Source organism: Grampus griseus, assembly GCF_964374135.1.
Source record: "Grampus griseus genome assembly, chromosome: 15".
Classification (NCBI taxonomy): domain Eukaryota; kingdom Metazoa; phylum Chordata; class Mammalia; order Artiodactyla; family Delphinidae; genus Grampus; species Grampus griseus.
The window spans coordinates 23,909,854-23,933,428 of NC_139009.1; the positions used below are offsets into that span (position 1 = coordinate 23,909,854).

At 49.0% G+C, this 23,575-nt stretch overlaps 1 protein-coding gene across 1 annotated transcript in view; it reads right to left on the bottom strand.

The window, feature by feature from the left end:
- Positions 1-6,654: 6,654 nt before the first annotated feature.
- CAPN13 (calpain 13) overlaps positions 6,655-23,575 on the bottom strand; it is a gene marked incomplete at its 3' end in the record, with an annotated part of 57,016 nt that continues 40,095 nt past the window's right edge. The window contains 13 exon segments of the mRNA XM_082672738.1: positions 6,655-6,681; positions 7,528-7,583; positions 8,542-8,670; positions 10,236-10,311; positions 12,299-12,367; positions 13,977-14,034; positions 14,132-14,341; positions 18,142-18,203; positions 18,542-18,578; positions 19,578-19,606; positions 19,610-19,662; positions 19,665-19,773; positions 21,900-21,911. Coding sequence (XP_082528864.1) covers positions 6,655-6,681; positions 7,528-7,583; positions 8,542-8,670; positions 10,236-10,311; positions 12,299-12,367; positions 13,977-14,034; positions 14,132-14,341; positions 18,142-18,203; positions 18,542-18,578; positions 19,578-19,606; positions 19,610-19,662; positions 19,665-19,773; positions 21,900-21,911 — 927 coding nt within the window.

The following is a 23,575-nucleotide window of genomic DNA, read 5'->3' on the forward strand; positions in this document are numbered from 1 at the left end:
AATGGGCAAGAAAATAGAAACAGCTGAAATAGCAGGAAGATGTGGGTTTAAGACAATATTGACAATATTTACAATGTTTACATCCCATTTACAAAAGTGGGGATGAGAACAAAACAAAGGAAGACACAAACCTGAAAGGACAATTTCTTTCAGTCATTTTGGAAATCGTTACTGAGTGGTTTCTCCACATGCTAAGGAGATAGCAACAAATAAGACATACCTAGGCTTACAGCGTAGCAGGGAATACAGACATCAAGACAGTAATTAAAAGTGTGCTGATTTAGCAAACTACAAATACAGGGGAACTTCTTCAACTTGACAAATGGTATCTACAAAAACCCCAGAATGGGACTTCCCTGGCGGTCCAGTGGTTAAGACTCTGCACTTCGACTGCAGGAGGTGCAGGTTCCATCCCTGGTCAGGGAACTAAGATCCCACATGCTGTGTGGTGTGGCCAAAACAAACAAAAAACAAAACCCACAGCTAACATCATACTTATTGGTGAAAGACTTGGGAGTTCTCTCCCAAGATCAGGAACACAAGAATGTCTGCTTTCTCCACCTCTACTCAGCATTGTACTAGAAGTTCTAGCCAGGACAGTTAGACAAGAAAAGTAAATAAAAGTCCTCCAGATTGGACTGGAGAAAATAAAACTATCTCCATTTGCAGATGACATGATTTTATATATATAAAACCTAAGGAATCCCCTAAAGAACTATTAGGACTAAGAAATAAGTTCAGAAAGGTGGCAGAACATACAAAAATCAATTTTACTTCTATACATTAGCAATGAATAAGCTAAGAGTGAAATTATGTATAATAGAATCAAATTGAATAAAATGCTTAGGAGTAAATTTAACAAAGGAAGTGCAGGACTTCTACACTGAAAACCACAAAATGTTGTGGAAAGAAACTAAATGAGATCTAAAAATAATGGAGAGACATCTCATGTTCATGGATCAGAAAATGTTATGTTGTGAAGATGGCAATACTCCCCAAATTGATCTACAGATTTATGTGATTGTCATAAAAATCCCAGCTGCCTTTATTTTCTGCAGAGTTTGTCAAGCTGACCCTAAAATTCATATGTAAATGCAAGGAACTCAGTCACCAAAACAATCTTGAGAAAGAAAACCAAGTTGGAAGACTCATACTTTCTGATTTCAAAACATACTACAAAACTATAGTAATCAACAGAGTGTGGTACTGTCAAAAGGATAGACATTAAGATAATGGGATAGAATTTAAAGTTCAGGAATAAATCCTTACATTATGATAAACTGGTTTTTGGAAAGGGTGCCAAAACAATAAAATGGGGCAAATAACAGTCTCTTTAATAAATGGTGCTGGGACAACTGGATATACAGGAAAAGAATGAAGTTGGACCCCCTACATCACAACATATACAAAAATTATCTCAGAATGGATCAAAGACCTAAACGTAAGAGCTAAACTATAAAACTCTTAGAGAAAAACATAGGAGTAAATACTCATGATCTTGGGTTAGACAATGATTTCTTAGATACAATACCAAAAGTGTAAGTGACAAAAGAAAAAATAGATAAGTTGGACTTCATCAAAATTAAAAACTCTGAAAATGGTATCATCAAGAAACTTAAAAGACAACCTGCAGAATGGGAGAAAATTTTTGCAAATCACATAGATGATAAGGGACTGGTAACTAGAATATATATATAAAGAACTCTTACAACTCAGCAACAAAATGATAAATAACCCAGTTTTAAAAACAGACAAAGGATTTGAACAGATATTTCTCCAAAGAAGATATACAAATGGCCAATAAACAACAAAAAGGTACTCAACATCATGAGCTATCAGGGAACTGCAAATCAAAACCACAATGAGATATAACGTCATACCCTCTAGGATGGCTATAATAAAAAAGACAATGAAAAGTGTTGGCGAGATGAAGGAAATTGAAGATGATTTAAAGAAATGGAAAGATATCCCATGCTCTTGTATTAGAAGAATTAATATTATTTAAATGACCACACTACCCAAAGCAATCTACAGATTTAATGCAATCCCTATCAAACTACCCAGAACATTTTTTACAGAAGTAGAACAAATAATCCTAAAATTTATATGGAACCATAAAAGACCCCAAATTGCTAAAGCAATACTGAGAAAAAAGAATAAAGCTGGAGGTATAAGCCTTCCAGACTTTAGATAGTACTACAAAGCTACAATAATCAAAACAGCATGTTATTGGCACAAAAACAGACACATAGATCAATGGAACGGAAGAGAGAGCCCAGAAATAAACCACATACCTATGGTCAATTAACCTATGACAAAGGAGGCAAGAATATACAATGGAGAAAAGACAGGCTCTTCAACAACTAGCACTGGGAAAACTGGACAGCCACATGTAAAACAATGAGATTAGAACATTCGCTCACATAAAACTCTGAGAAGAGAACACAGCCAGAATACTCTTTGACATAAATCATAGGGAATATTTTCTTGGATCAGTCTCCTAAGGTAAAAGAAATAAAAGCAAAACTAAATGCTTTTGCACAGCAAAGAAAATGAAAAGATAACCTATGGAATGGAAAAAATATTTGCAAATGATGCAAATGACAAGCGGTTAATATTCAAAATATACAAACAGCTCATACAACTCAATATAAAAAATAGGCAGAAGATTTCAATAGATATTTTTCTAAACAAGACATACAGATGACAAATAGGCACATGAAAAGACACTCAACATTGCTAATTATTAGAGAAATGCAAATCAAAACCACAATGAGGTATCACCTCACACCTGTCATAATGGCTATCATGAAAAAGTCTACAAATAACAAATGTTGGAGAGGATGTGGAGAAAAGGGAACCCTTATACACTGTTGGTGGGAATGTAAATTGGTACAGCCACTGTGGAGAACAGTATGGAGGTTCCTCAAAAAACTGAAGATAGAACTATCATATGCTCTAGAAATTCCACTCCTGGGTATATATCTGGAAAAAATGAAAACTCTAACTCAAAAATATTCATGTACTACAATGTTCATAGCAGCACTATTTACAATAGCTGAGACATGGAAGCAATCTAAGTGCCCATCAACAGACGACTGGCTTAAGAAGGTGTGGTATAGATATAATGGAATATTACTCAGCCATATAAAAGAAGGAAATTCTGCCATTTGAAGCCATGTGGATGGACCTAGAGAATATTATGCTTACTGAAATAAGTCAGACAGAAAGACAAACACTATATATTGCTTATATGTGAAATCTAAAAAATAATATAAATGTATGTATATGCAAAACAGAAACAGACTCACAGACATAGAGTCTGTGGTTACAAACTTGTGGTTACCAAAGGGAAGCAGGAAGTGGGGAGGGACAAATTAGGGGTATGGGATTAACAGGCAAAAACTACTATATACAAAATAGATAAGCAACAAGGATACACTGTATAGTACAAGGAATTATACCCATTACCTTGTAATAACCTATAATGGAATATAATCTGCAAAAATACTGAATCACTATGCTGTACACCTGAAACTAACACAGTATTGTAAATCAAGTATACTTTAATAAAAATGTGTTGCCGATAATATGGACAAATTGGAACTCTCATTTACTGCTGGTAGGAATGTAAAGTGGTGTAGCTGCTTTGGAAAACAGTCTGGCAGTTGCTCAAAATGTTATACATCAAGTCACCACATGATCCAGCAATTCCATTTCTAAGTATACAAATGAAATGAAAACATACATCCATGCAAAAACTTGTACACAAACATTCATAGCAGGATTATCTACAATAGTCAAAAAGTAGAATCTACCTAAGTGCCCGTCAACTGATGAATGGATGAATAAAATATGGTATACCTACAAGATGAAAATATTATTGGGCACTAAAAAGGAATGAAGTACTAATACATGCTACCACCTGGATGAACCTTGAAAATATTATATTAAGTGAAAGAAGTCAGTCACAACAGACCACATATTGCATGATTCCAATGACATAAAATGTCCAGAATAGGCAAATCTATAGATTCAGAAGTAGATTAGGGGTCACCTAGGACTAAAGGGATGAGGCAAAAATAGGACTTGACTGCTAATGAGCATGGAGTTTCTTTTTGTGGTGACGAAAAATGTTCTAAACTTACATTGTAGTGATGGTTGCCAAGCTCTGTGACTATGCTGAAAACCACTGAGCTGTATACCTTAAATGGGTAAACTGTATGCTATGTGAATTATATTTCAATAAGGCTCTACAAAAAAAAAGGAAGGAGTGAGCCACAGCAACAAAACAGTGTTTTGAATGTTATGATGGGGGAAGTGGTTTACACGAATAAATAATATGGAAACCCAATGGGGCCAAGACATGAAGGATCAAGAATGAGGTAACTAACCCAGGGCTGGGCAGACAGTAAGGGCAAAGGGCAAGGTTGGGAAAAGAATGAAACACTGAAGGAAATAAAGATATCTGATAAGGGGTTAATATCCAACATATATAAAGAACTCATATGACTCAACAGAAAAAAATCCCAATCTGATTTAAAAATGGGCAGAGGAAAAAAAAAAAAATGGGCAGAGGATCTGAATAGACATTTTCCCAAAGAAGACATACAGATGGCCAACAGGCACATGAAAAGATGCTCAACATCACTAATCATCAGGGAAATGCAAATCAAAACCACAATGAAGTATCACCTCACACCCGGTAGAATGAGTATCATCAAAAAGACAAGTGTTGGTGAGGAGGTGGAGAAAGGGAACCTTTGTGCACTGTTGGTGGGAATGTAAATTGGTGCAGCCATTATGGCAAACTGTATGGAGTTTCCATAAAAAATCTGTAATAGGCTCTGGGTATCTGCTCTCCAGAGGACACTGAACCAACTCCTAGTACCATCGGACACACCCACCACTGGAGTGGGCACAGCATGCCAACTTTTACTTGTGTCAGGGAAGACTGTGAGCTGTGGGTCTTGCCCTCAGAGGAGGGCCTCCCATGACCAGCTGCCTGCACACTGTCTTCTGACTGCCCAGCTGGTGATGTCCCTCTGCCTTGAAGTCTCACTCAGTCCATCCAAAGTACTCCATGTGAACGATGACCTCATCAAGAGCCCACAACACCATACAGCAACTCCTAATCATTCAAGACTCAGTTCCTAGGCTGTCTCCTAGAGAGACATCACAACTTCCAGGCCAACTTAGCTGTACCATCATCTTTGCGCGAACTTCTGTGTTAGCTTTCACTACAGAGTATTGCAATTGATCTATTATATTCAGTATTTACATTTCTGTCTCTTCCACTCCATAGCAAGACCCTCCAGGGCAATGACCGAGTTTGATTTCCCTAAAGACCTGTATGTTCAGCTGTCTACGGGAGATCTCCATACGGGTGTCCCACAAGCACATCACCATATCCAAAGCTGAACTCATCCGAACACCCCTTAGTGTCCATAGAGCACCCAAGCCTCTTTCATTGCATCTTGTATATTACAGTGTAGTTTCCTATTACAGAACTATCTCTCCCACTAGACAGAGAGGAACTGAGGGCAGAAACCACACGGATTTCATTTATCTCTGTATCCCTGGAGCCCAGCACAGTGCCTCTCATATAGGTGTTACTCAATAAATGGTCACTTAATTGAAAAAAAATTAATAATAGAACTATCATATGATCCAACAATTCTACTTCTGGGTATTTATCCAAAGAAAATAAAAACACTAACTTGGAAAGATACAGACACCTTCCTGTTCATTGCCGCATTCTTTACAGTAGCCAAGACATAGAAACAACCTACTGATACATGTCCATCAATAGACGAATGGATAAAGAAAATGTGGTATACATATATACATACAACAGAATATTATTCAGCCATAAAAAAGAAGAAAATCCTGCCATTAGTGACAACATGGATGAACCCTGAGGGTATTATGCTAAGTGAAATAAGTCAGAGATAGAGACAAATACTGTACGATTTCACTTACATGTGGAATCTAATAAAAAACCACAACTGAATTCATAGATACAGAGAACAAAGTGGTTGCCACTGGTGGGAGGTAAGGGGGTTGGTCAAAATGGGTGAAGGTGGTCCAAAGGTGCAAACCTTCAGTTATAAGATACAGAGGTTTTGGGGCGGTTAACATACAGCATGGGGACTATACTGTGTTGTCGATTTGAAAGATGCTAAGAGAGTAGATTGTAAAAGTTCTCATCACAAGAAAAAAAATTGTAACTATGTGAGGTGATAACCACACTTATCATGGTAATCGTTTCACAATACATACATACATCAGAGCATTACGTTGTACGCCTAAAATGAACACAGTGTTAAATATCAATTATATCTCAATAAAAAGAAATTTTAAAAAGAATTCTAAATCCCTCCCTCATAACCTCCAGGCCACACTCTTTCACGGATGCCCCCTGTTCTACGTGACTTGGATGACATCTGCAGCATTGGCCTTGAAACCCATGGGCCAAGCAGCTGAGCCTTGGCTCACACAGAGAAGGGCTCTGTAATCCCTGGGGAGGCTGCCCCCAGGGAGAGAGTCTCGTGTGCAGTTCCTGGAGGGGAAGATGCATTGTGCCCCTGGGAGGAAATGATTCTAAAGCTATGTCGTCTTATCTGGGCTCTGGGGTCTGCTCTCCTCCTGGCTTCAGTTGTACATCACCAGGTTCATCCAGTGAGAAATAAGCATCCTTGTTACAACACAACTTTAAACTAGTCAGCTTAACACAGAGCAGGGCAAATGGTACCCTCTTCCCTTGAAAGATCTCAGTCTAGTCTCATCAACCTTTTCCAGCTAATTCCAACCCAAGCAGGAGGTCTCGGCCCTCTATTACAGCATATCTTCCGCTGCTCCCTGAATAGCCGGGCGCTGAGAGGGACAGCTGAGGTCAACCAGCTGGCTGGGTCAGGAGGCTCTCTCAAAAATTCACTGGGAGTAATTTTAATGTACAGTGAGCTCATGGGGCTTCCCTGGTGGCACAGTGGTTAGGAATCCACCTGCCAATGCAGGGGACACGGGTTCAAGCCCTGATCCAGGAAGATCCCACATGCTGCGGAGCAACTAAGCCCGTGCGCCACAACTACTGAGCCTGCGCTCTAGAACCCGCAAGCCACAACTACTGAGCCTGCACGCCTACAGTCCGTGCTCTGCAGCAAGAGAAGCCACCGCAATGAGAAGCCGACGCACCGCAACGAAGACCCAACGCAGCCAAAAATAAATAAATAAAATAAATAAATTAAAAAAACCAGTGAGCTCCACAGGTGTTCCTTAGTTCCCTCCTGGATTTATGACTCCCACACAATCCTCTGCTTTATTAAGCGATTGGAAAAAATAAAATCTGTCTGCCAGGATCCTAAAGCAGGCTTGGCAGCCAGCAATATATAAAGGCCGTAATTGGAGGCGGGGGGCCGGCAGCTTGGCTGGCCTCTGACAGACTGTTCAATAACCTCAGGCCTGGAATCAGGCGAGGGGAGGCGGCCTGGGGTTGTGCCCTGTCTCTGGGACGGGAAGGTACCTCACCTCCATTTCTGTCAGGTAGAGTCCTTTTCCGTCCTTGGAGAGGTTCTGGAACGCTTCTAGGGTAAAGAGGAGGAGAAGAATCAGGACAGGCCTGGGCCCACGTGCGATGAAAGCCAACGTGGTGACTCTGTGCGAAACCCTGGAGTGTGCTCGGCCTCCCCTCCATTTCTCTTTCCAGCCAAACTCGACACCCGTGGCTCAGGCTCAGCCCTCAGAACAGCCCCCTGACTGCTCTGCCCCACACGCCCTGCCCCCTGCAGCTTCCTTACACTTTGTACTCTCCACACCTGGCTGTGGGGATGCGGGGCTTGTTTTAGCAGGTATCTCGGGGCACCTCCCTTGTCCAGCTGCGAATTCTCTGGAGCAAGCCTGCGCCTCTGGCTTCTCCTTTACCCTCCCAGCGTTCTGCTCTCTCCACCCTGTTAATCGCCTGCCTCAGAGCTGTGGGGTTAGTGCCACATGGCAGGGGCGGTGCAAGGATGTGAGCGTAGGACAGTTCCCACTTCGACCTCAACCACAACAGCTCCATTTAGAGCTGTATTGTGGCTTGGGGTTTCACGTGAAATGTCATTTAAAACAAAGGGGTGTGCTGCTAAAAAGTGTCAAAACCTCTGGCCTACATAGCTGGATTTCTGAGGCCTCGGTGGGGGGGATCTACTGCTCCCACCTACTCGCTGTGTGTGCAATCCTTCAGCAGGGATCAAACCCTTCGTTGCATGACTAAAGAGTAGGTTTAAACCATAAACACAATCTGGAGAGGGGCCGCAGCGATTTAACCTGGTTCCTGAGAGACGTGCTAGTAGGGTGATGAGGAAACGAGCGATCTGGGGTGGGGGAATGTCCTGGGGAGAAAAGGGTGCAGAAGGGAGGTTGGGGACTCCAGGCAACTACACCATCACACAGGCTAACGTTGGCTCTGTCCCTTGGGACGAGCCCAGGCCCGGGGCTGGAGCGCATTCCTGGTCCCCTCCTGTGTCCTTTGTGAAGGTCTCCAGGATGGCCCCGGGATGACACTTGTCATGGCTTCAAGCCGCATCAGGACGCAGACCAGGCTGGGGAAGCTGACCCTGCCTGTGCTGTCGCTATAGCGGAGTCTCATGAGATCCAGCCGCTCATTGGTGACGGGGATCCCTGCAAGGAAGTCTGGGACACAGGGGGAGCCAGTGAGCGGGGAGGAGGTCGGGAGTTGGGGTGGTCCTGTCCTCAGAGCGGAGAGCTCAGGTGGTGGCCTCAGGTGGACGGGAGAGAGCTGCCTCGCCCTCTTCGAGTCCTGTGATCGTGCACGTCTAGCTGTGAGCTCCAGGGGGACACTGACCACAGAACCAACTACGGCAGACTGAAAATCAGGGGGGCCTGTGCACCCCGGTGAGCCATCAGAACACTGTAAACCAAACCATCCGTCAAGGGGACAAGCCCGGTGGCCTGTGGGCCCCATACAGCCACAGACATATTCGGCTTCTCCTGCAGAGCTCATAAAATGTGGATCTGAATGCCTTTAGATAGGGCACGCCTCCGCAGCTAGCATGTTCTCAAACTGCCCCCTCAAATCACATCAGCTCTGTTGCCCCTTTCAGTTACCGGACTGGCCCCTGCCAGCTTTTCAGCCGAATTCCAACTATTCTCTTTCTCCCTTTTATTATTCTAGAGTCATGAGCGAGGTTCTCCTTTAAAGGTTTCGTCTTTCACTGGCCATTCAGTGGTTCTCAGAGTGTGATTCCCCAGACCAGAAGCTTTGGCTTCACTAGGGAACTTGTCAGAAGTACAAGTTCTTGAGCCCCACCCCAGTCCTCCTGAAGCAGAAACTGGGCAGGTGGTGAGGCTCACCTATCTGCACTGTCACAAGCCCCCAGGGGTCCTGACTCGGGCTCAAGTGTGAGAACCACAGCCCTCGGCTGTGAAAAGTAAGGCGAGGATAGAGGCTGAAGCCGGGTGCGGGCAGCAGCTCAGGTTTCTACCCGCTCAACAGGCTGAGAGCCCCTGGGAGGGAGACCTGTGGAGGCTGCCCTTCCAGCAGGGGACCTGCTGGAGCCTGATTTTACATTGTATTCAGGAAGGTGGCAGTTTCCTGACTTCACCTTTTTGTGAGCCATTTCCCCCATGGGTACAGTGAGGATAACGATTCCTGTCCTTCCCAAGTTCCAGAGCTGTTGAGACAGTCAAATGAGGTGACGTTGTTGCTGAGATATGAAGCATCTGCGCCCTGCGCTGTTATTATCATTCTCCCAGGACTGAAAGCTCTTGCCTCCTTGAAGCAGACAGAGGCCATTTGATTTCACTTCGCCCCAGACCCTCTGTAAAGAGAGCATCAGCCCACCTGTGGGTATTTAACCCTGATGGCCCGGAGGCCGAGATGGAAGCATCTTCAAGGCAAGCTAGATTTCTGGTAGGGGACCAACCATGCGGGGTCATTTCTACACAATTAGAGCTGTGCTGGGGAGAGAAGGCAATCAGGAGAATTAACTGGCAGGCAAGAACTCAGGTGGGGGAGGGTGGAGTCTGCGTCTGGAGGCAGGAGGCTCACAGACCCAGTGTAAAGCAGGGGAGGGCACAAACACTGTTCTCTGCTCTCCCCGCCATGCCCGGCACCTACCAGCCTTTTCTACAGCATGCTGGGGGCGAGGGCAACACACACACACACACACACACACACACACACACACACACACACACAAACCAGTCATCACGGCTCAAAGGGTCTCCGGCTTTACCTGTGTCCTTTATGGCCTTCCACAAATCCGAGCTTGGGAAAACTCCAGAGTTCTTCCGGGAGTTTTGGGAAACACTCTGATACGGGAGAAAAAGCAAGAAGCCCGTGTGAGCCCAGTGTCCACCTGGGAGAGGATGTCCTGGGTACCTGGGTAGAGGGAGGTCCCGATAAATCTCGTTCCCAGCCCTGGAGGCTGCTTCACTAAAACACGAGTGGGCCCAGCTCAGAGGTCGGCAGGGTGCATAGCTGAGGCCGGGGTTGGGGAATGGGCTCTGCTTGATAAAGCTGACTGCCTGGCCGTCAACTGTGGGGCGGCGGGTCCCTCTCCCAGGCCCGCACCTTCCCCCCCGCTCCCCCGACCTGCTCTCCTTCCTCTTCCTCACCCCCTAGACTGGGCTTCTGCCGCCTGGGAGGCTTCCTGCTTTCCAGGGAGGTAGAGAGCTCTCTAGAGGTTGCCTAGGGTGGGGTTAATAGCACAGACGTTACAACCAAATCGCTGAGTATAAATCCCAGCTTGACTATTACCAGCTGTGTAACCTGGGTCAAGTGACCTAACCTTTCTAGGCCTCAGTTTCCCCCTCTGTAGCACAGGGCCCATTACAGTACCTACCTCACAGGTTCGTTGCAAGGAGGAAACGAGCACATCTTTATAAAGCGTTTAGGAGCGCGCCTTGCACGATAGCGAGTGCTATGTAGGCAGCACTGAAGGTACGTGAGAACTGCGCCGGGGACCAGGCAGGGCCGTGGTGTGGAGTCACCCGAACGCCCCGATTTTGTACAGGGCGGCTCTCCGTTTGCCCGAGACTTTTCTCCCTCCCCCTAATTCTCACTCGAACCCTCAGGCTCCTCCTGCTTCCCAGGTGAGGACACAGGTGGGTGAGTAACTTGCCTTGAATGGAGCAGGCAGGCGCCGCAGGACTGAAGCCGGGACTCCTAACGTTGGCCTATGCTTAGCTGCTGCCCAGGAGCTGCTTTAAAGCAAAATACCCCCAAGCAGGTGTGCAGCTGAGGCAGATCGCGGGAGCCGGTTACTGGGAAGGAGCGGCTTGACAACTCTTCTCTGGCCTTAGCTGGCTTTTGTGAGTTCAGAGGCTTAGCCTGTTCTCAATTAGGTACGGACTCATTCATTCAGTCACGCGTTCGTTCGGTCATTTGTTCAGCACTCTTGAGTGCCTTCTGTGTGCTGGACACCGTGGAAGGCCCTGGGGAAAAGGACGAATATGAGGGATCCCTGCCCGGGAGGACCCTGCAATCTAATGGGAGGACTGTTGGCCGTTGCAGTGCCGGGTGAGAAACCAAATGACCCCAATCAGGGATTAGGTGATATAAATAAATAATATGTAAATTGAAAGGGTTTTTATTTTATTGTTGTGGGTTCAAGTGTTAGGAGCTGAAGGGGGACTCGCTGGGTCTTAGGGGGGCGGGCAAGGCCCCCAGGGGAGGCCCCTCAGGGAAGGGGTTTTGGGGTGGACCTGCAGGCTGGGTGGGCATCAGGCAGGCTCTGAGTGCAGGGACGGGAGGACAAGGAGTCTCAGAGCTGGGGTCCGATGGAGCCAGTGGGATGAGGGAAAGGGCTTCTCCTGGACCCCAAAGTGGGTCCCAACTCAGAGGATCCTATGTACAGCTGAGGAGTTTCAACTTTGTCCTGAGAACAACGGTGAGGCCACACTGAGGCCACAGACCACACTGTGATTCTGATGTATGTCCTGGCAGACGGAGGGGAAGGGGATGAGGGGAACTGGTGGCCTAGGGGATGCTGCACTGGGCCCGGGGAGCAATGAGGAGAGCAGTGCTAGCTGGCAGTTTTAGCTACAGTCACTGTGACCCGTTTCTCCTCCAGCCTCCTAGAGCGGTCCTCAGCCTGCCACCTGACTGGGCATTGCCTCGTACCTTCTAATGGTGCATGTACAGATCCCCAAGCAAAACAGGGGCCCTCCTTGAGGGTGGGGGTGAGTCTCCTCTCCTTTCATAGCCCTCAACCCTGGTGTAGGATCGGGCTACCCTGTAAACATATGCTAAACCAGACAGAATAAGAGTGCTAGTCAAAAGGGAACACGCAGGTACCTGGCAGTGGACAAGACGGCTCCACAGCCTTGAAAACTCCTCTTGGTCAAGCCGCCCGTTCACCTTCAGCTGGTGGGGAGTTAAGAGTCAAGCAGTCCTTCGTGCAGTGAGCAGAGAGCAGCCCCACCCACCAGCTAGTAACACAGTCAGTCCAGCGTCACCTGGATGTGGCCCTACACCAGCTGGCTCTTGCTGTATCTGAAAGGGACCTGGCTTAGATTTATTTCACAGGGAAAACAATCAATTGGAAGGAGAAGGCGGCCCTGAGAAAGGAGAGCCAACATCACGTGCGCCCAGGGGAAGAGAGCAAGCCCCAAACACAGCCTTCACCAGTTGGGGTGGGGGCCCTGGCAGGGGGGAGTGGGGAGCAGCTGGGGGGAGGAGAGCGCCTTGCAACTCCGGAGGCAGCATGAGAGGTGAGTGCACCCGCCAAGTGTGCGCCAGTGGATGGACCGCGTTCTGTGTATTCAAGTCAGCCCTGGTCACTCCATACGATGGGTTTAATGAAAACTAATGAAAAGAATGGATCTCTGAGAAACTGGAGGGGAGCTGGTGGGTGAGCAACAGGAAGGGTAGAAAAGACCTGTCTGCTTTGCAGGGGTCCTGCAGACATGACCTCCCCTAGGGTTGCCTGCCCCAGGATGTGGGGCTGCCGAGGGCCATTGGACTCAACCGCAGGGATGAGCAGTGTCTCTGGGTGATTCCAAGCCGCAGCCAGCAGAGACAGGGCCTGACTGATGATTTCATCAGGAAGGCCTCTTGTCTGACAATGGCTGGCTTCACATCCCCAGTCGAGTCTTGTTAAGAGTGAAAGAGCGGGGGGACCCGTGTCACCCCAGGGAGACCGTGCATACCCGAGGGAGGAGCTGCAAGGCAGCGGCTGGGGGATACGCCCACGAGGAGCCAGAGGGGAGGTGGGGCGGCAGGGGAGAAACGGCTCAGGGGAGAGCGGAAGTCAGGACGGGAGGCAGGAGACCCGGGGTTGGGTCCCAGCCCCGCCACTTGCGGCCACGGAACGTGGGCAGGTCACTGCACTGTCCCAGCCCAGTCTCATCTGCAAGTGCAGCACGATAGTAATAATGGGGTGTAAGTGCCGCGCAGACCGAAGAGTTTTCTGCAAGGCTGGTGGCTGTTATCTTTATTGAACTGGGGGCTTGCTGAGCAAGGAATTTAAATAGTGAGGACTCCTGCAGTGGTAAGGAGAGGGGTGTAAGGAAGATAGTTCCCACTGGTGCTACAAGGAGGCAGTGAAGGATAATGTTAGAACATAGACTTTGGAGGCTGAAAACTCCAACTTCAAATCCAGACACAAATTCTGACTAGCTGTGGGATCTGGGCTGAACCCTTGTTTCTTCCATTGGATCATGGGACAATACTTCTTATATCACAGGGGTTATTGCAAGAATTATGAGGAAAATGATATATATCAGTACAGTTCTTGGCATGCAGCAGACGCCTGATAGGTGGTAAGTTTTGTTATTGTTGCTGTGGCGGTTCTGGAGGGCAAGTTGGTGCAGAATTCCCAGGAGCCCAGGCTCTTTGGTGAGCCCTCAGAACCAAGAAGGAAAATAATGAGGGTGAGAAAAGTGTTCCCCAGTGTCCTAAATAGACCCCTGGGGAAGCCCAAGGAGCAGACAGGCTCTTAGAGCTGCGGGAGGGGGATGACTGCAAAGGATACATCCGTCAGAGCCACAGTGCTCCGGCACTCATGCAAAGAGGATGTGTCCGCTGAGGTCCTGAGGGGGAGAACAGGAAGGACTGAAACGTCAGGGAGGGGGCATAGGACTGGCGTGGCCATGGGGATGGGGTTGGGGCCAGGAGGTCCTTCCTTACCTTCTAGGAATTCCTGGTTGAGAAGGCTCTGAACCTGGGTTCGGAGGGTCTCCACCAAGGGGAGAAACGAAGTTGGAGTCCAGTCTGGGTTCTACTCTCGAGCCACGCACCTTGGCGCAAAGTCCTGGATCAATGTCCAGCCCCTGATCCAAACGAGGAAGGGATGCAGGAATCACATCGGTGCCCAGGAGCAGAGGGGCACCTGCCTGACTGTGAAAGCAGTGGGATTTCTGAGCACTTAGTTCCCATCTCACCTTTGTCATGAAGCCTTCCCTCCCTCCCTCCCTCCCTCCCTCCCTCCCTCCCTCCCTTTCCTCCCTTCCTTCTCTCCCTCCCTCCCTCTCCTCCCTCCCTCCTCCCTCCCCTCCCTCCCTCCTCCCTCCCCTCCCTCCCTCCTCCCTCCCCTCCCTCCCTCCTTCCCTCCTTCCCTCCCTCCCCCCTCCCCTCCCTCCCTCCCCCCTCCCCTCCCTTCCTCCCTCCCTTTCCTCCCTTCTTTCCCTCCCTCCCCTCCCTTCCCTCCCTCCCTCCCCTCCCTTCCCTCCCTTCCCTCCCTCCCTCACCTCCCTTCCCTTCCTTCCTCCCTCCCTCCCCCTTCCCTCCCTTCCCTCCCTCCCTTCCCTCCCTTCCCTTCCTTCCTCCCTCCCTTCCCTCCCTCCCTCCCTCCCTTCCCTCCCTCCCTCCCCCCCTTCCCTCCCTCCCTCCCCTCCCTTCCCTCCCTCCCTCCCCTCCCTTCCCTTCCTTCCTTCCTTCCTCCCTCCCCCCTTCCCTCCCTCCCTCCCCCCTTCCCTCCCTCCCCCCTTCCCTCCCTCCCCCCTTCCCTCCCTCCCTCCCCCCCCTCCCTCCCTCCTTCCCTCCCCTCCCCTCCCTCCCTCCCTCCCTCCCTCCTTCCCTCTTTTTTTTTGGCTGCACAGCATGACTTGCGGGATCTTAGTTCCCTGATCAGGGATTGAACCCATGCCCTCGGCAGTGAAAGCGTGGAGTCCTAACCACTGGACCACCAGGGGATTCCCATGAAGCATTTCCTGATTGCTCCAGGCCCTGGTGATAACTCCCTCCCTGAACATCTGTAGTGCTGATTACTCCTTACATTTGATACCTGGTGTGGGTCACCTTGCATTTCTCTCTTTATTCATTACTGGGCTGAAAGCTGTGTTTACTTCCCCCGCACCATACCCAGCACTCAGGAGAAGTATTGTTGAATGAATCAATTCAGTTCTACAGGTGTGTTCCTCCATCTGCTTCCAGAAAGGAAGTGAGAGAAAACATCACTACTGAGAGAGAGAGAGAGAGAGAGAGAGAGAGAGAGAGAGAGAGAGAGAGAGAGAGAGAGAGAGAGAGAGAGTGTGTGTGTGTGTGTGTGTGTGTGTGTGTGTGTGTGTGTGTGTGTGTGTGTGTGTGTGTGTGCGCGCGCGCGCTGAGGGGAGATAAAAACACCAGGAATCCAGGCTAGGACAAGTTGCTCTAATTGAGCACATAACTTAGCATTAGTCTTCCCAGCCACAGAAGCAAAAAGGGAGACATCATGGTTTTCCTCGGATAAAAAACGGGAAGCAGCTGAGGTTGAGGGGAGAGAAACTTTCCGGGCCTGAACTTCTGAAGGTGTTAACTGCCTTCACTTTTCTGTTCGGGACACTGACCCCAACAGTTTTATGGGCAGCAGATTCCGTGACGATTTGACAGAGAAGCAGAGCTCTTCTCCATGCAGCTGTTTCCTTCACTCAGCCTGGTAAAAAGCCGAGGGCATGATGGGACATCACCACCCTGGGGAAGCTGTCCCACGGGAGAAGGAGTTGGAGTGAGGGCGCCCGGCAGGTGGCTTTGTAGAGGGGCACTAGGTCAGGAGGAAGGAGGTTCCTCCTTGGGGTCTTCTGAGAACCAGTACCACACAGACAACAGATAAGCAGTCCCCAGGGTGGCCTCACCACCCAGAACACACGGCAAAAGCAGCCCTACAGTGTGTCCTTACTGGAGTCCTTTAGCCGGAAAAATGAGCCCCAGTGATGTCACCAGTGCAACACATCCTGCCAGCATCTGACATCGGCCCTTAGGTCATCCCTCCAACGTCTCCCTGGTCGGTCACGTCAGGGAAGTCGGTGTTGTGTGCCCGCCATCAACTGAGTTTCTTCCTCGAAAGAATCGTGGCATCTCACTATGAAGAGCAGTTGCCGTGGTGAGGAGTCACGTGAGAATGTGAGCAGCTGTGGGGCATGGGTCACATCCCCCACGCTGGGACAGCCCCTGACCTGGTCCCTGCACCCAGTAAACACCAGAATGTTGGAAGAGATGGGGCTAGGAGTGGAGATAAAGGTTGCCTGAACAAAACGCCCAAAGAATCGCACGTCGGCCTCTACACCTCAATGGAAGATGCCTAAGGACTGATGCTTTGCTTTCCTTGGAACATCCTAGGGTATCTGTACATGTTTGCTGATTGAATAAATGATAGATGATGGATGTGGCCTGTCCCAAAGGCTGAGTGTGTCCTTCCTTTTCCCACAGGCGGACCTTGGGTTGTGGTACCACCACCACTACTACGGCTGATAAAGGGGTACAAGAGATTGGGAGACAGGACAGAGTGAGTACATGGACGAATATTTTGCTCTCAACTTTCTTTTGAGGACACAACCTCTGAGGATAGTTTGCAGGTTGTGCAGAGTGATGCCAGGTTGGCCCTGCTCAAGGGTCTCCACCAAGGCGAGAAAAGAAGTTGGAGTCCAGTCTGGGTTCTACTCTCAAGCCACGCACCTTGGCGCAAAGCTCCATCTCTCTTCTATTCTAATTCCTACGAAGGCCTCATGTGGGCTGCCAGTTACCCTCTATGAGAAGACATTTGGTTGTTGTTTGGAAAAGTCCTGATTAGGGAATCTGTACCATTTATCATATGACAAATTATATTTTTTATTTCAGAGGTGCAGGTTCATGGACCACGTTGAGGACTTTGCCACCTGCCCCTGAAGGAAGCTTGGTCTCACGTATCCTAACCGGGTCCTGCTGATCACCTACGGGAAGTAACCTTAGCTAGAGCATCTGCTCTGGGGAAGTGAATCTGTCTTAATTCAGTGCAGATTGATTGAACACCTTCTCTGTGCCAAGGACAATGATAGTTATTGGGGACAAGGAATGCATACATTGTCATCCCTGCCTTCAGAAGCTCACAGACTGGGGACATTCACCATAGTAGATCCCGTTTTGCATCAAGTGAAGTGCTTTCTGAGTCAGCCCAGATGTGGGCCTGAATCCTGGGCTAGTGTTGATTTCAAGGAGGTTCATACTGAGCTGTTCCCTATTACACGTACCCTCATGCCAGCCACATTCTTCATCTCTCCTTATTTATATCTCTGGGCCCAGGCTACCTGAATAACTTCCCTTTGGCTGCCTCCTGGTTACCAATGCCCTGTTAGCCTTCTGAATGTCTGGCATCTTCCTGTCCTCGGCCCCTGTCTGCCCGAGGTCGGCATGGTACACTCGACTACACTATATGACTTTCCGCTTCCCACACCGACATGACGACTAATGGTAAAAGGTCCATCGTGCAGAGCCCCTGGCAGCTGGGTTTTTTCCTGACAAGTCAAGGAGTTCTTTATAACGGCTTATTAAACCATTAAGAAAATCCCCTGTGCACGTAGGTGGCTTGGCAGGAAGAAGGCTGTTGGTGCTTTCTGAAGCTGGCCAGCTCCTGAGAAGGATGCCAACGTTGGTGGGAGGTGGCAGAAGGGGAGAAGGAAAGATTTCAAGGGGTATTGCCCATTGCTTGTTTAAAGATTTTAAAAGCTCACTCCCCTATAATCAGGCCCTTCCTTTCCAAACTACACTTCACCCCAGATGTCACCCAGGTGGGGCGCCCCGTCTCTCCAGATCAGTTCTGGACATCCAGGGAGAGAGGCTGACACGACCACCCGTCAAGTCATCTTCCTCCTCTATCCTGATAAGGACCCGGGAGAGGTTTCCTTCCCTCCGGCTCCTCCATCACCTGTCCTACGTAGGGCCCCTCGCCGTCACGCTAAGTACTGTACCTGCTGAGCGTATCTGTAGAAAATGCTTCGTTGGGAGCCATTTCTGGACGACTTGCCTGGATCTAAGGAAGAACAGCCAACATCAGATTTCTGGGGAAGGAGGTGAGGGCCCCAAAACCTTCCACCTGGATCTGAGACAGAGGCTTCATCCAGCAATTGGATCAAACCTTTTTGGGGAATGGGAAAATGGAAATTTGTGGAAGGAAGATGGTTGGGTCCAGCCTGGCCTTCAAGGCCTGGTCTTCTCACCTCATCCCTGCCCCTTTGAGCCATCACCAGCCCATTGTGGTATCTGTGCTTTCACTGGTCAGTGGTGACGCAAGAAGGAAGGAGATAGAAGCTCTTGGGGAGGGGACGTGACCCAGTGAGGTCTGCCAACCAAGCCTTGTCGCACGCTTACCTGCAGTGGTCTGAGGTTGGGATTCTCGTCCAGGTTCCTAGAAAATCAGGGGGACAGTGTGACCAGGATGACCAGCTCACTATTCAAAGGAGGCTCACGCTTACATGTGGCAGGCACCCCTGCAGGCACTGGGCATCTATGCCAAGGACACACGTGGAGAGCCCTCAGCACAGCAAGCTGTGAAGTGGGCAGCCATGGCAGTCAGCAGACAGACGAGCATCTTGACCTCATGTCCAGTCTTTCGGGTGGCCCTCCCCAGTCTTCAAATGATTTTGTAAACTGTTCCTTTCACAACCAGATATATGTGTATCGTAACCCCCACTGCCAGGATGGCAAATAAGATTTGTCTTAGGTTCCAACTCTGAATGGTGGCACAGTGACCATCTGGCATTCTGGACTGAGAAGGCCTCGTCCATGCTCAACGGTAAAGACTGCCATGATTGTAGTGATGTCTGCCTCGGGGCCAAGAGGCATGAGGTGCCCAGCAGGGTCTTCACTGCAGTGAAGACCCTCCACCATCAGACTCTATCACTCAGTGTCTCCCTGATGTGCCCCACATTCTGTCCACATTTCAGACAATTGCCATGCATGCCACATACCACCTTCCTGTGTGTATGGACAACATCGCTCATTCTTCAACGAGCCCCATGCTTACCCACTTCCCTGCTTCTGCTCATGTCTCTTTCCTCCACCTGCACTGCCTTCCCCTGGGAAACACTGTTAGGTTTTCCATCAAGGACTAGCTCACATTCCATGTCCCCCAAGAAGCCTTCCTCTGTCCCTCTTGCCAGAAGGGAATCCCTCCACTCTGTCCTCCCACGCGACCCTGCACTTCCGTCAGGCAATGGCCCCATCCTGTTTGTGGTCTACGTATTGGTTCACAGACTCTGTCGCCTCCACTTTGTGCTGAGCTTCTTGAGGGCGGGGGGCCGTGCTGTGTCCCCTGCTAACAGAGTGCGTTGCCGCACAGAATGGTGCAATGTGTTTTTATAAAATTAAGTAGAATAAAACGTTTAGAATCCCAGAAGTTCTGTACCTGTCACTGTCTGGCATCTTTAGGAAGATTCAGAGCAAGAACTCAACTGCTTCTCTGCCTGTGGAGGCGACCACCACATAGGGCTCAGGCTGAAACACTCTGTAAGGTTGCATGTGGTTTCAGAAACGATGCCCTTCTCAGCAGTTCTGAATTTGGAAAAAAAGGTGGACGGCAATCTCTCTCGGAAATGCTGGAACTGGAAGAGACGTGATGATGGTGAGAAACCTCCTCTGTGCATGGGCCACAGCTACCAGGAGAGACCCCTACCTCCCAGACCCCTCTCCATCCATCAAAACAGCACTACAGGCCCTGAAAAGGGAGACACTGCTTACCCGAAGTCTCGAAATGCAAGAGTTCAGACTGTTATTTAATATAGATGCTAACACTACAACAAATGAGGGGAATACGATACATGGTTTTACCTCATTAAATCTTACAGCATCCTGGGCTTCTGGGTTTATCTCCCTGCTTATATACAAAGACAAATCATGAAAACTAGTGAGACTGTTCCAATACTGAATTAATTCAGTAACTCAAAACATAATTCAGTATTGGAATTTGGAGTCCTTTCTCTCTGGACCCTTTTGCAAAGCACTCCTGGACCCCTGCAGCACTGAGGGGCTGGAGTCCTTTCGCTCCCTCCATTCCTGCCTTCCAGTAAAGCCCTGAAATGCCTTCTCACTGGAGAATAATAGGCCCTCATCATTCTCCTTTTATTTCAATATTTTCTTGGAGATAAAACAATAAATACCATGCAGTTCCTATTACTGGACGTCACATACATATTACACGATAAAAACCCCTTACTAAATACATTTTCCCCAACGCAACTGAGATGGGGATTCCATTTAGAACGGTCACGCAGCATGAAATGACTGCTTGTGAGCTCTGCCTCGGGGGGAAACGAGGAGACGGGGAGAGGGTCTTTCCAAGGGGTGGGAACCAGGCTGGGCTGCAGCTGGGGCTACCGTTGCTGTGTGCATCGGGGCGCTGGGCAGAGTCTGCAAACGGATGCTGCTGACATTATCAGCAGCCCCAGTGTCTCTGGAGCCTGACTTGCGTGGGCCTTTCTAGCAAAAGAAACGATGAGATCAGTTCTTCTCCAGAGTCAGCACTGTTCTGTGTGTGTGTGTGTGTGTGTGTGCATGCACACGTGTGCACGTGGGGAGGCACTGTGTACAGACGGGTGTGGGCTTTGAGCCTCCTACAATCACAAGACCTGACCCTCTATTTCTAGGGATGCGGCTCATACCTTTTATTCGATCAAGTCCTCACCTCGTTCTCCACGTCTGGGAACTAGAACCCTGACTCGTTCCTTGCACCTGACTGCTTCCCTTGAAGCCCTTCCAGAAGTTCTCATTCCATGACTGTTGTGCTGAGAACCAGAGTTGGTTCCTAAACCCAGCTCTGTGGCTGGGCCGCCGCTGTGACAGGCAGACCTCCTTGCTGTCTGCTTTCTGCCTGGGGTTCTGTGTATCCCCTGCTCAAGGACCACCTGTCCCAGCCTCTGTCTCCCTGTTGGGGGACGTCTGGAAGGGCCGGAGGAGCTTCCCTGGACCTGCCAGCAGGCTGCAGTCGCCACCCGTTGGCTGTGGCTACATCCTGCTCCCTCCCTCTTCCCTTCCATCCTCGTCCTGGCACATGTACATCCCCTTGGGCAACAGCCACATCACAGAGTTCACGTCTAAAGGGGTTTGAGTGCCTGTGAGGTTAGGTTTCCCAAACTCCATCTTTCCTTCTCCATCCTTACCCATATTTTGGTCACCTTTCACCCACGCCAAGCCAGAATATTTACTGGCCGGGGGTGGGGAGGAGCAGGTGGTAGTGGGTGGTCGGGAGGGTGGGGAGGGAGGGTGGTGGTGGTGATGTGGCTGTAAGAAGAGTTGGAGGATGTGCCGTGAACTTGCATTTGCATTGTATGCATCCTGGTTGTGGTGGGTTTGGGAGCTGACAAAGAATAGAGGAGGCTAAAGATCTACCCCTCGGCCCCACCAGGGACCCATGAGCCCTGTCTCTCATCTTAAAAGGAACGGGCAGTATCAATCTTATCTATCAGGGGCCAAATGCTTGAAGATGGTTTCATGGTTGCATTCCCTCTGCAACGTCAAACCAGAGAACAGCTTAAGGGATCCAGCTTTAGACAAGGACAGCTGAAATATTCCCTGCGTTGTTGACCTGTTTGGAAGTTCTAAGCTTGTATCTATTACAGGACATAGCAAGACTGAATTGGCAGCCACAGAACAGCAAGAGACATGTTGAGGTCAAGGGTGTTGGAAGAGGCATAACAATATGGACAGACGGCAGCAGGGGCGGTGGCCATACCTGATAGTCGATCTGAGGGAAGAGAAGAAGGCAGGTTCAGGAACTCAAACTAAAACCCAAAGGCGAGCAGATCTGAGAAGGCTGGCTCGGGGCCCTGCGTTCCTTTTTGTTGCACTTTCAGCCTGTTCCCTGGAACACCTGGGAGTGAACAGGGACCATCACTCATTCTCTGTGCAGAGCTGTGACAAAGGAAACCCAACTGCTGTAGGGAGCATGAAGGGGAAAGGAAATTGAAGTGGGAGGAAGGTGTCTGAGAAAAGGAGACTCTCCCTTTCTCATCTCAGCTTGGTTACTCTTCACAGCAGTGATGATAAAATTGGAAGGAAAAGAGACAGTGATGGGAACTGGAGGTAAGACAGAACCTGGATCAAATGTAAATTCCCCAGAGTTGGAGCTCCAAGGAGAAGGAAACTGTTATTCCATCAGACCACTGTAAAGCATGGTGGGAATTTGTTCTAGCATTCCTCTCCTCCCAATCGCTGTACCTCAGTGTTTGTAGGGATGTATGTGTGTGTCTGAATGTGGAAATATCTATGTTTCAGTCTGTTCATGTTGCATAAGGAGGCACTGAAGATGCAGTCCCATTTTTAAGCCACTTCATGGTTTGCAAAGTATTTGCACGTAATGTGTTGAGTTGTCACAGTAATCCTAAGCATATGCTAGGCTCCGAAACTGAGGCTTTGCAGTCGCAGTAGCAGAGGTGAGAATAGAGCAAGCTGTGTTGCTTCCTTTGTAATTAATACCCACCACCTCCATGCACTGTCTTCCACAGTTGGTATGGGTTTCAGTTCTATCCTACTGCTGATCCTGGGCTCCGCTTAGGCGTACAGGCCATTTGATTTACCTGGGCAGACTTATCTGGAGATCAGGAATGAGCTGGAAAGTTCCAGCCTGGGGGAGGATGGAGCTTATCCATCCTTGCTCTTTTTCTCTGTCCTGTCTTCTCCCTGCCTATTTGTACACCACCTGTGTTTGGTTTGATGCAAGGCAGGGCAGTGCTCCCATAGCAGTTGGAGAGCCGCAGGCCCATGCCAAGGTTGCAGAAATGTATGCAGCTGTCATGTGGGCAGCGCTGTACCTATGAACACCAGTAGAGCCCTGGAGTCTCAGACAGCCTAGCTGCTGGCACCAACATAGCCTGTTTCTCAGCAGAACTGTCAAAGGAACCCACGTGCCTCTTGAGTTGTCAAGGTCTGGACTGTTCTTTGGTGTTTAACTCGATCAGGATCCTGCAAGATCTAAAGGGATCTCCAGGGAGCCTAAGGAGGTCACAGGTCTGCATGCCCCTTCAGCAAAACGGGCAGCTGAGAAATAAGGTATCTCTGGCCGAAAAGTAGACAAATGGGCTTGGCAGCATTTAGAAAAACAGATATGATTACAATACTGCCAGGGCTCCTGAACTGTAAAGACTTGGGGCAAATCAGTAAACACAAGGCTGCCGTGCTGCTCGGCTCTGGGGCACGAGAATCAGATGAAAATATGAACAGCACTCCCAGTTTTTGTGCATGGGGGGCAGACCTCATACCCTCTCTGGACTTCTGTCTCTCATTAGGAAAGGGAAGAGCTGGCTGAGATATTCTTAGGAGTCCTGTCTGGTTCAGGACTTGAATTGTTCAATCCCTGCTGGTAGACCAGATGTCTCAGTCCCTTCCTAGCCCTTCCCAACTCCTCTCATT